This window comes from Oncorhynchus mykiss, chromosome 18, assembly GCF_057628025.1.
Source record: "Oncorhynchus mykiss isolate SJ-2025 chromosome 18, ASM5762802v1, whole genome shotgun sequence".
In the NCBI taxonomy this organism is placed as follows: Eukaryota; Metazoa; Chordata; class Actinopteri; order Salmoniformes; family Salmonidae; genus Oncorhynchus; species Oncorhynchus mykiss.
Genome location: NC_143039.1, coordinates 13536848 through 13550000, shown reverse-complemented (window position 1 = coordinate 13550000; position 13153 = coordinate 13536848). Strand labels below are relative to the sequence as shown.

The 13153-nt window shown below is 45.6% G+C and overlaps 1 protein-coding gene across 1 annotated transcript in view; it reads left to right on the top strand.

Moving 5' to 3' along the window:
• The window catches only part of lamp1a (lysosome associated membrane protein 1a), a 20870-nt gene extending 7777 nt beyond the window's left edge, over positions 1 to 13093 (top strand). Inside the window, exons 5-9 of the mRNA XM_090207161.1 lie at positions 6748 to 6986; positions 7065 to 7190; positions 7416 to 7482; positions 7902 to 8069; positions 11030 to 13093. Coding sequence (XP_090063287.1) covers positions 6748 to 6986; positions 7065 to 7190; positions 7416 to 7482; positions 7902 to 8069; positions 11030 to 11169 — 740 coding nt within the window. The 3' untranslated portion in view covers positions 11170 to 13093. The remainder of the gene's footprint in view (positions 1 to 6747; positions 6987 to 7064; positions 7191 to 7415; positions 7483 to 7901; positions 8070 to 11029) is intronic.
• The last annotated feature ends 60 nt before the right edge of the window (positions 13094 to 13153 follow it).

The window sequence follows — 13153 nt, the reverse complement described above, 5'->3', positions numbered from 1 at the left end:
ATTAACAACTGTTCACTGACCATCAACCATTAACAACTGTTTACTGACCATCAACCATTAACAACTGTTTACTGACCATCAACCATTAACAACTGTTTACTGACCATCAACCATTAACAACTGTTCACTGACCATCAACCATTAACAACTGTTCACTGACCATCAACCATTAACAACTGTTTACTGACCATCAACCATTAACAACTGTTCACTGACCATCAACCATTAACAACTGTTCACTGACCATCAACCATTAACAACTGTTTACTGACCATCAACCATTAACAACTGTTCACTGACCATCAACCATTAACAACTGTTCACTGACCATCAACCATTAACAACTGTTCACTGACCATCAACCATTAACAACTGTTTACTGACCATCAACCATTAACAACTGTTTACTGACCATCAACCATTAACAACTGTTCACTGACCATCAACCATTAACAACTGTTTACTGACCATCAACCATTAACAACTGTTTACTGACCATCAACCATTAACAACTGTTCACTGACCATCAACCATTAACAACTGTTCACTGACCATCAACCATTAACAACTGTTCACTGACCATCAACCATTAACAACTGTTCACTGACCATCAACCATTAACAACTGTTCACTGACCATCAACCATTTGGTTATTCCTTTACATGTTTGACTTTGACCACTTAACTTATTGTGTTTAAATGAACAGTATGAGGGTATTGACCCGTGTTATGTGACAGCTGGTCTGAACAGTATGAGGGTATTGACCCGTGTTATGTGACAGCTGGTCTGAACAGTATGAGGGTATTGACCCGTGTTGTGTGATAGCTGGTCTGAACAGTATGAGGGTATTGACCTGTGTTGTGTGATAGCTGGTCTGAACAGTATGAGGGTATTGACCCGTGTTGTGTGATAGCTGGTCTGAACAGTATGAGGGTATTGACCCGTGTTGTGTGATAGCTGGTCTGAACAGTATGATGGTATTGACCCGTGTTGTGTGATAGCTGGTCTGAACAGTATGATGGATGTGTCTCCAAGATCGCATAGCAGTTCAGACGTCTTTTGTCCTCGTCTTGTCGTGTCCTGTATATATATATATTTACAACTTTTTTCACATACATTTTATTTTTATTTTCCATCAACTCATCTTCTAAACACTCTCCTGCAACCAGCCTCACCAATTTATATTTATAAAAAAGTATTATTTACCTCAGATCTGCAATCCTTCAGGAAGCTAGCCAGAAACTCCAGGAGGCTGGCCAGAAACTAGCCAGAAGCTAGCCAGGAGCTAGCCCAGAAGCTAATCCAGAAGCTAATCAGAAGCTAACCACGGTTTGTGGTCATCGGCTGTCCTTTAGCTCGAAAATCTATCGAAAATCTATCGCCAGTTTTGTACGGCACAGCGCGGCTCGGAACGGAACATACCGGACCAATTTTTCTCTCCATGTCCCTGGATTTCAACTGCTCTCTGGACATTCATACCCGGATCTCACAGCTAGCTAGCTGCTATCCGTGTGACAGTCGGCTTTCGTCGATTCCGGAGCAAACATCGATTGTTCCGGTGCTAGCCAGCTCCGTCAATCACTCCTGAGTTCCATCATTCACTCCTGGGCTGCAGTCACCTATCCGGACCCGTTTCACTGCCTACGCGGAGCCCCACCGGGCCTTCACAACCGGACTGCCGACGTTATCTACCTGAATGAGATCCGGCTGGCTCCTCTGTCGCGACGTTACCTGAACGCCCATCTGCGGCCCGCTAACCATTAGCTGTCTTACCGGCTGCTAACTGAATAGACAATCGGACAATTTATTTATTTTTATTATTATGTTTTCTTCTCGGGCCTCTATAACTATATCTACTGTTCTTATTTTTGTTGTTGTTGTGTGATTTGGATTAATCCCCTCTACCACACGGAACCCTACTAATCTACTGACCGAACGCAAGAGGTGGCTAACAACAGACTCCATCCTATGCTAGCTTGCTACCGGTTGGCCTGGCTAGCTGTCTAAATCGCCGTGACCCTAAACCAACCTCTCCACTCACTGGACCCTTTTGATCACTCGACTAAGCATGCCTCTCCTTAATGTCAATATGTCTTGTCCATTGCTGTTCTGGTTAGTGTTTATTGGCTTATTTCACTGTAGAGCCTCTAGTCCTGCTCACTATACCTTATCCAACCTATTAGTTCCACCACCCACACATGCAATGACATCTCCTGGTTTCAATGATGTTTCTAGAGACAATATCTCTCTCTTCATCACTCAATACCTAGGTTTACCTCCACTGTATTCACATCCTACCTTACCTTTGTCTGTACATTAGACCTTGATGCTATTTTATCGCCCCCAGAAACCTCCTTTTACTCTCTGTTCCAGACGTTCTAGACGACCAATTCTTATTGCTTTTAGTCGCACCCTTATTCTACTCCTCCTATGTTCCTCTGGCGATGTAGAGGTGAATCCAGGCCCTGCAGTGCCTAGCTCCACTCCTATTCCCCAGGCGCTCTCTTTTGACGACTTCTGTAACCGTAATAGCCTTGGTTTCATGCATGTTAACATTAGAAGCCTCCTCCCTAAGTTTGTTCTATTCACTGCTTTAGCACACTCTGCCAACCCGGATGTTCTAGCTGTGTCTGAATCCTGGCTTAGGAAGACCACCAAAAATTCAGACATTTTAATTCCAAACTACAACATTTTCAGACAAGATAGAACTGCCAAAGGGGGCGGTGTTGCAATCTACTGCAAAGATAGCCTGCAGAGTTCTGTCCTATTATCCAGGTCTGTACCCAAACAATTTGAACTTCTACTTTTAAAAATCCACCTCTCTAAAAACAAGTCTCTCACCGTTGCCGCCTGCTATAGACCACCCTCTGCCCCCAGCTGTGCTCTGGACACCATATGTGAACTGATTGCCCCCCATCTATCTTCAGAGCTCGTGCTGCTAGGCGACCTAAACTGGAACATGCTTAACACCCCAGCCATCCTACAATCTAAACTTGATGCCCTCAATCTCACACAAATTATCAATGAACCTACCAGGTACCTCCCCAAAGCCTTAAACACGGGCACCCTCATAGATATCATCCTAACCAACTTCCCCTCTAAATACACCTCTGCTGTCTTCAACCAAGATCTCAGCGATCACTGCCTCTTTGCCTGCATCCGTAATGGGTCAGCGGTCAAACGACCTCCTCTCATCACTGTAAAACGCTCCCTGAAACACTTCAGCGAGCAGGCCTTTCTAATCAACCTGGCCGGGGTATCCTGGAAGGATATTGACCTCATCCCGTCAGTAGAGGATGCCTGGATATTTTTTAAAAATGCCTTCCTAACCATCTTAAATAAACATGCCCCATTCAAGAAATTTAGAACCAGGAACAGATATAGCCCTTGGTTCTCCCCAGACCTGACTGCCCTTAATCAACACAAAAACGTCCTATGGCGTTCTGCATTAGCATCGAACAGCCCCCGTGATATGCAGCTGTTCAGGGAAGCTAGAAACCATTATACACAGGCAGTTAGAAAAGCCAAGGCTAGCTTTTTCAAGCAGAAATTTGCTTCTTGCAACACTAACTCAAAAAAGTTCTGGGACACTGTAAAGTCCATGGAGAATAAGAACACCTCCTCCCAGCTGCCCACTGCACTGAAGATAGGAAACACTGTCACCACTGATAAATCCACCATAATTGAAAATTTCAATAAGCATTTTTCTACTGCTGGCCATGCTTTCCACCTGGCTACTCCTACCCCTGTCAACAGCACTGCACCCCCAACAGCAACTCGCCCAAGCCTTCCCCATTTCTCCTTCTCCCAAATCCATTCAGCTGATGTTCTGAAAGAGCTGCAAAATCTGGACCCCTACAAATCAGCCGGGCTAGACAATCTGGACCCTTTCTTTCTAAAATTATCTGCCGAAATTGTTGCCACCCCTATTACTAGCCTGTTCAACCTCTCTTTCGTGTCGTCTGAGATTCCCAAAGATTGGAAAGCAGCTGCGGTCATCCCTCTCTTCAAAGGGGGGGACACTCTTGACCCAAACTGCTACAGACCTATATCTATCCTACCATGCCTTTCTAAGGTCTTCGAAAGCCAAGTCAACAAACAGATTACCGACCATTTTGAATCTCACCATACCTTCTCTGCTATGCAATCTGGTTTCAGAGCTGGTCATGGGTGCACCTCAGCCACGCTCAAGGTCCTAAACGATATCTTAACCGCCATTGATAAGAAACATTACTGTGCAGCCGTATTCATTGATCTGGCCAAGGCTTTCGACTCTGTCAATCATCACATCCTCATCGGCAGACTCAACAGCCTTGGTTTCTCAAATGATTGCCTCGCCTGGTTCACCAACTACTTCTCTGATAGAGTTCAGTGTGTCAAATCTGAGGGTCTGTTGTCCGGACCTCTGGCAGTCTCTATGGGGGTGCCACAGGGTTCAATTCTTGGACCGACTCTCTTCTCTGTATACATCAATGAGGTCGCTCTTGCTGCTGGTGAGTCTCTGATCCACCTCTACGCAGACGACACCATTCTGTATACTTCCGGCCCTTCTTTGGACACTGTGTTAACAACCCTCCAGGCAAGCTTCAATGCCATACAACTCTCCTTCCGTGGCCTCCAATTGCTCTTAAATACAAGTAAAACTAAATGCATGCTCTTCAACCGATCACTACCTGCACCTACCCGCCTGTCCAACATCACTACTCTGGACGGCTCTGACTTAGAATACGTGGACAACTACAAATACTTAGGTGTCTGGTTAGACTGTAAACTCTCCTTCCAGACCCATATCAAACATCTCCAATCCAAAGTTAAATCTAGAATTGGCTTCCTATTTCGCAACAAAGCATCCTTCACTCATGCTGCCAAACATACCCTTGTAAAACTGACCATCCTACCAATCCTCGACTTTGGCGATGTAATTTACAAAATAGCCTCCAATACCCTACTCAACAAATTGGATGCAGTCTATCACAGTGCAATCCGTTTTGTCACCAAAGCCCCATATACTACCCACCATTGCGACCTATACGCTCTCGTTGGCTGGCCCTCGCTTCATACTCGTCGCCAAACCCACTGGCTCCATGTCATCTACAAGACCCTGCTAGGTAAAGTCCCCCCTTATCTCAGCTCGCTGGTCACCATAGCATCTCCCACCTGTAGCACACGCTCCAGCAGGTATATCTCTCTGGTCACCCCCAAAACCAATTCTTTCTTTGGCCGTCTCTCTTTCCAGTTCTCTGCTGCCAATGACTGGAATGAACTACAAAAATCTCTGAAACTGGAAACACTTATCTCCCTCACTAGCTTTAAGCACCAACTGTCAGAGCAGCTCACAGATTACTGCACCTGTACATAGCCCACCTATAATTTAGCCCTATCAACTACCTCTTTCCCAACTGTATTTAATTTATTTATTTATTTTGCTCCTTTGCACCCCATTATTTTTATTTCTACTTTGCACATTCTTCCATTGCAAAACTACCATTCCAGTGTTTTACTTGATATATTGTATTTACCTTGCCACCAAGGCCTTTTTTTGCCTTTACCTCCCTTCTCACCTCATTTGCTCACATTGTATATAGACTTGTTTATACTTTATTATTGACTGTATGTTTGTTTTACTCCATGTGTAACTCTGTGTTGTTGTATCTGTCGAACTGCTTTGCTTTATCTTGGCCAGGTCGCAATTGTAAATGAGAACTTGTTCTCAACTTGCCTACCTGGTTAAATAAAGGTAAAATAAAAAAAAATAAAATAAAAATTGACCCGTGTTGTGTGATAGCTGGTCTGAACAGTATGATGGTATTGACCCGTGTTGTGTGATAGCTGGTCTGAACAGTATGAGGGTATTGACCCGTGTTGTGTGATAGCTGGTCTGAACAGTATGAGGGTATTGACCCGTGTTGTGTTGTGTGATAGCTGGTCTGAACAGTATGAGGGTATTGACCCGTGTTGTGTTGTGTGATAGCTGGTCTGAACAGTATGAGGGTATTGACCCGTGTTGTGTTGTGTGATAGCTGGTCTGAACAGTATGAGGGTATTGACCCGTGTTGTGTTGTGTGATAGCTGGTCTGAACAGTATGATGGTATTGACCCGTGTTGTGTGATAGCTGGTCTGAACAGTATGAGGGTATTGACCCGTGTTGTGTGATAGCTGGTCTGAACAGTATGAGGGTATTGACCCGTGTTGTGTGATAGCTGGTCTGAACAGTATGAGGGTATCGACCCGTGTTGTGTTGTGTGATAGCTGGTCTGAACAGTATGAGGGTATCGACCCGTGTTGTGTTGTGTGATAGCTGGTCTGAACAGTATGAGGGTATTGACCCGTGTTGTGTGATAGCTGGTCTGAACAGTATGAGGGTATCAACCCGTGTTGTGTTGTGTGATAGCTGGTCTGAACAGTATGAGGGTATTGACCAGTGTTGTGTTGTGTTGTGTGATATCTGGTCTGAACAGTATGAGGGTATTGACCCGTGTTGTGTGATAGCTGGTCTGAACAGTATGAGGGTATTGACCCGTGTTGTGTGATAGCTGGTCTGAACAGTATGAGGGTATTGACCCGTGTTGTGTTGTGTGATAGCTGGTCTGAACAGTATGAGGGTATTGACCCGTGTTGTGTGATAGCTGGTCTGAACAGTATGAGGGTATTGACCCGTGTTGTGTGATAGCTGGTCTGAACAGTATGAGGGTATTGACCCGTGTTGTGTGAAAGCTGGTCTGAAGCGTCTGTTCTGTTCTTCCCAGAGAGTGTGTGTACTGCTGACCAGAGCTTCACCACAGTCCCGCCTCCATCCCCCTCCACCACCACAGCCCCGCCTCCACCCCCATCCACCACCACAGCAGCCCCCACCCCCGTCCCCACCCCCCCTGGAACCCCTAACCAGGGCAGCTACTCTGTCTCCAATAGCAACGGGACCGTCTGTCTGCTGGCCCGCATGGCACTGCAGCTCAACATCTCCCACTTCTCTGCCTCACAGAATAAGGTAACACACACACACACACACACACACACACTGTCCCAGTAACACACAATAACCTATCCCTCTCCTCCTCATTGACAGACTATCCAGGAAGTAGTAAACCTGCAGCCCAATCAGACGACCAGCTCAGGATCATGTGACCCCACCAGCGCCACCCTGGTGCTGACACAGGGCAGTGCCACCAACCTCAGCTTCCTGTTTACTCTGGTGACATCATCACTCTACCGTTTACCTGTCTGTCAGTCTTTTACACTTTTGTCTGTCTGTCTGCCTCCCTGCCTGTCTGGTTATCAGTCTGTCTGGCTCCCTGTCTGTTTACCTGTCTGCCTGACTGGTTATCAGTCTGTCTGATTACCTATCTGTGGTTATCTATCTGTCTGTCTGTCAATTCTCTCTCCTCTCTGTGGCTGATGTTGTTTCTTGTCTTTCCAGAACACCACGTCTAACAGGTACCACCTGACTGGTCTGTCTGTGGTAGCAGCTTGGTCTGATATGACAGGTTAGTGTTTCCTCTGTTATCAATAGTGTTCATATAGACCAAACAGTACCAGTATGTTACACTGGACTCTCAGGACTGAGATTATATATACTACCACTCACCTTTACCACCTCTCTCTCTCGCTCTGTACCTCTCTCTCGCTCTGTCCTTCTCTCTCTCTCTGTCCCCCTCTCTCTCTCTCTCTCTCTCTCTCTCTCTCTCTCTCTCTCTCTCTCTGTCCCTCGCTCTCTCTCTCTCTGTCCCTCTCTCTCTCTCTCTCTGTCCCTCTCTCTCTCTCTATATGTCCCTCTCTCTTTATCTCTCTCTCTGTCTCTCTGTTGAATAATTGTTAAATGTTATAAAAATGTTCCATAACAATGTCTGGATCTCTGTTCACCTCTACCTCTCTACTCTTCCTCTCTCTCTCTCCCTCCCTCCAGCCCCGTTCAACACCAGTAACAGTAGTCTGGACTACTTGCGTGGCTCCCTGGGGCGTAGCTACATGTGTAGTTCAGAACAGACTCTGTCTGTAGACCAGAACTTCTCCCTCAACACCTTCCACCTGCAGGTCCAGCCCTTCGGCATCACCAGAGGACAGTTTGCACAAGGTACCGGATATGATCTAATCTAGCGTTCTCTCTCTCTACACTTTCATATGATCTATCCATCTCTCCTCTCCTTTCATATAATCTATCCATCTCTCCTCTCTCTCTACCCTTTCATATGATCTATCCATCTCTCCTCTCTCTCTACCCTTTCATATGATCTATCCATCTCTCCTCTCTCTCTCTACACTTTCATATGATCTATCCATCTCTCCTCTCTCTCTACCCTTTCATATGATCTATCCATCTCTCCTCTCTCTCTACCCTTTCATATGATCTATCCATCTCTCCTCTCTCTCTACACTTTCATATGATCTATCCATCTCTCCTCTCTCTCTCTACACTTTCATATGATCTATCCATCTCTCCTCTCTCTACACTTTCATATGGTCTATCCATCTCTCTCCTCTCTCTCTACACTTTCATATGATCTATCCATCTCTCCTCTCTCTACACTTTCATATGATCTATCCATCTCTCCTCTCTCTCTCTACACTTTCATATGATCTATCCATCTCTCCTCTCTCTACACTTTCATATGGTCTATCCATCTCTCTCCTCTCTCTCTACACTTTCATATGATCTATCCATCTCTCCTCTCTCTACACTTTCATATGATCTATCCATCTCTCCTCTCTCTCTACACTTTCATATGATCTATCCATCTCTCCTCTCTCTCTCTACACTTTCATATGATCTATCCATCTCTCCTCTCTCTCTACACTTTCATATGATCTATCCATCTCTCCTCTCTCTCTCTACACTTTCATATGATCTATCCATCTCTCCTCTCTCTACACTTTCATATGGTCTATCCATCTCTCCTCTCTCTCTACACTTTCATATGGTCTATCCATCTCTCTCCTCTCTCTACACTTTCATATGATCTATCCATCTCTCCTCTCTCTCTCTACACTTTCATATGATCTATCCATCTCTCCTCTCTCTCTACACTTTCATATGATCTATCCATCTCTCCTCTCTCTACACTTTCATATGATCTATCCATCTCTCCTCTCTCTCTACACTTTCATATGATCTATCCATCTCTCCTCTCTCTCTACACTTTCATATGATCTATCCATCTCTCTCCTCTCTCTACACTTTCATATGATCTATCCATCTCTCCTCTCTCTACACTTTCATATGATCTATCCATCTCTCCTCTCTCTCTCTACACTTTCATATGATCTATCCATCTCTCCTCTCTCTACCCTTTCATATGATCTATCCATCTCTCCTCTCTCTACACTTTCATATGATCTATCCATCTCTCCTCTCTCTCTACACTTTCATATGATCTATCCATCTCTCCTCTCTCTCTACACTTTCATATGATCTATCCATCTCTCCTCTCTCTCTCTACACTTTCATATGATCTATCCATCTCTCCTCTCTCTACACTTTCATATGATCTATCCATCTCTCCTCTCTCTACACTTTCATATGATCTATCCATCTCTCTCCTCTCTCTACACTTTCATATGATCTATCCATCTCTCCTCTCTCTCTACACTTTCATATGATCTATCCATCTCTCCTCTCTCCTTTCATATGATCTATCCATCTCTCTCCTCTCTCTACACTTTCATATGATCTATCCATCTCTCCTCTCTCTCTACACTTTCATATGGTCTATCCATCTCTCTCTACACTTTCATATGATCTATCCATCTCTCCTATCTCTCTCTACACTTTCATATGGTCTATCCATCTCTCCTCTCTCTACACTTTCATATGATCTATCCATCTCTCCTCTCTCTCTCTACACTTTCATATGATCTATCCATCTCTCCTCTCTCTCTCTACACTTTCATATGATCTATCCATCTCTCTCTCTACACTTTCATATGATCTATCCATCTCTCCTCTCTCTCTACACTTTCATATGATCTATCCATCTCTCCTCTCTCTACACTTTCATATGGTCTATCCATCTCTCCTCTCTCTACACTTTCATATGATCTATCCATCTCTCCTCTCTCTCTACACTTTCATATGATCTATCCATCTCTCCTCTCTCTACACTTTCATATGATCTATCCATCTCTCCTCTCTCTACACTTTCATATGATCTTTCCATCTCTCCTCTCTCTACACTTTCATATGATCTATCCATCTCTCTCCTCTCTCTCTCTACCCTTTCATATGATCTATCCATCTCCTCTCTCTACCCTTAGTCAATGTGTCCTTGATTAGAAGTTCTGTAGTTTATTTAATAATGTCTAGTGTACAGAGAATCAGGCTAGTTTCTAGTGCACTACAACAGACACTATCATTCATGTACGATGACACTTCAAGTCTACTGCCCAACGTCATCAGTGATGTCATCACTCAGAGGAGAAAAGTGCAAAGTCATAGAATCCAAATCTTGTTCTTAAATAAATGTTTATTCCAGTTACGATGAGCTTCAGTCAGCAACATGAATCTCACATGAGTTACATCTCTGTTTTTCTTTCTCTCCCTCCACATCCCCCCTCTCCCTCCACATCCCTCCTCTCCCTCCACATCCCCCCTCTCCCTCCACATCCCTCCTCTCCCTCCACATCCCCCCTCTCCCTCCACATCCCTCCTCTCCCTCCACATCCCTCCTCTCCCTCCACATCCCTCCTCATCCCTCCTCTCCCTCCACATCCCCCCTCTCCCTCCACATCCCTCCACATCCCTCCTCTCCCTCCACATCCCCCCTCTCCCTCCACATCCCCCCTCTCCCTCCACATCCCCCCTCTCCCTCCACATCCCTCCTCTCCCTCCACATCCCCCCTCTCCTTCCACATTCTCCCTCCACATCCCTCCTCTCCCTCCACATCCCTCCTCTCCCTCCACATCCCCCCTCTCCTTCCACATCCCTCCTCTCCCTCCACATCCCTCCTCTCCCTCCACATCCCCCCTCTCCCTCCACATCCCCCCTCTCCCTCCTCATCCCCCCTCTCCCTCCACATACCCCTTCTCCCTCCCTCTAGCGGAGGAGTGTCAGTTGGATCAGGACAGCATGTTGATTCCCATCGTCGTGGGAGCTGCTCTGGCCGGCCTGGTTCTCATCGTTCTCATCGCTTACCTCATCGGCAGGAAGAGGAGCCATGCTGGATACCAGACCATCTGAGAACACCGACACACAACCATATGTGTATCAAACAGTACCCTATTCCCTATATAGTGCACTACTTTTGACCAGAGGTCTATGTGGATTCTGGTCAAACTTAGTGCACAATATAGGGAGTCTTTTCAGGCAGACTGCAGAGAGCCGGACGCTCAGCCAACCACTGCTACTAATGACTGACTGGACCATGTACAAACCAGGCCCTCTCTGCAGTGTGTCTGTGTGTCTGTCTGTCTTGTCTGCCTTGTCTGTCTGTCTGTCTGTCTGTCTGTCTGTCTGTGTATAGTTATTCATAGTAACTCATCATCCTCTGCTACCTACTAACAGACGAGTGCCTGGTCAAACCTACCTTCCCCCTCGTCTCTCTGTCTCTAGCCCATCTCTACTGCAGCTGGCTCAGTATACCCTTTTAGTTCTGATATCATGTTTGACTTGGGGGGATTCTCGCTTTAAACGCAATTTAAAGAGTTTATTTTTTTCAATTGCAGTTTTTTTGTGTAAATTAAATTAATCCGATATTAAATTATATAGTATTCAAATCTTATGGAAGAGTGGGTCTTTCCTAGAAGCACGTTTTTTGTGATGGACTCAACAAGCTTCCCTTCCTTCCTCATCTCCTTTCCTTCAGGACCGCCATCTTTTCTACGACGTCACTTAGGGAGGTCTGAAGACTCTTGTGAGGGAACAAAAAGGGAAACTTGAATGTCTAACACCTCCTCCTCTCTGGTCAGAAATACTGAGCGGATGATCTTGTAGGTCACAGGAACATTTGAAAGTCCTTGTGGGGGGGTGGGGGGGGATTGTGTGTTTTGTGGTTTTACTGCGTTTCTAAACAAAAGGTTGTGGACGCTGTCGGACTGAGGAACAGAACAAGGTTAAGGTTGTTTCATGATGGATGTGTTGACCTGATGTGTAATATCGTTTAGCTCCTCCCCTCTCCTCCCATCAGATCGTGTTGAACTGATGTGTAATATCGTTTAGCTCCTCCCCTCTCCTCCCATGAGATCGTGTTGACCTGGTGTGTAATATCGTTTAGCTCCTCCCCTCTCCTCCCATGAGATCGTGTTGACCTGGTGTGTAATATCGTTTAGCTCCTCCCCTCTCCTCCCATGAGATCGTGTTGACCTGGTGTGTAATATAGTTTAGCTCCTCCCCTCTCCTCCCATGAGATCGTGTTGACCTGGTGTGTAATATCGTTTAGCTCCTCCCCTCTCCTCCCATGAGATCGTGTTGACCTGGTGTGTAATATCGTTTAGCTCCTCCCCTCTCCTCCCATGAGATCGTGTTGACCTGGTGTGTAATATCGTTTAGCTCCTCCCCTCTCCTCCCATGAGATCGTGTTGACCTGGTGTGTAATATCGTTTAGCTCCTCCCCTCTCCTCCCATGAGATCGTGTTGACCTGGTGTGTAATATCGTTTAGCTCCTCCCCTCTCCTCCCATGAGATCGTGTTGACCTGGTGTGTAATATCGTTTAGCTCCTCCCCTCTCCTCCCATGAGATCGTGTTGACCTGGTGTGTAATATCGTTTAGCTCCTCCCCTCTCCTCCCATGAGATCGTGTTGACCTGGTGTGTAATATCGTTTAGCTCCTCCCCTCTCCTCCCATGAGATCGTGTTGACCTGGTGTGTAATATCGTTTAGCTCCTCCCCTCTCCTCCCATCAGATCGTGTTGACCTGGTGTGTAATATCGTTTAGCTCCTCCCCTCTCCTCCCATGAGATCGTGTTGACCTGGTGTGTAATATAGTTTAGCTCCTCCCCTCTCCTCCCATCAGATCGTGTTGACCTGGTGTGTAATATCGTTTAGCTCCTCCCATCAGATCGTGTTCATCCATTGTAGCGAGTTGATCTTTTTATTTTTGTAGAGAATGTTTTGATCATTTTTCTATTATGCGTCTTGCTAAGGTCAATAAAAGACATCTGAAACACCTTTCTTCTGCTTCCTGAGTTGAGAATAGATGGGGTTTGTAGTTCCCAGCACTAGAGAT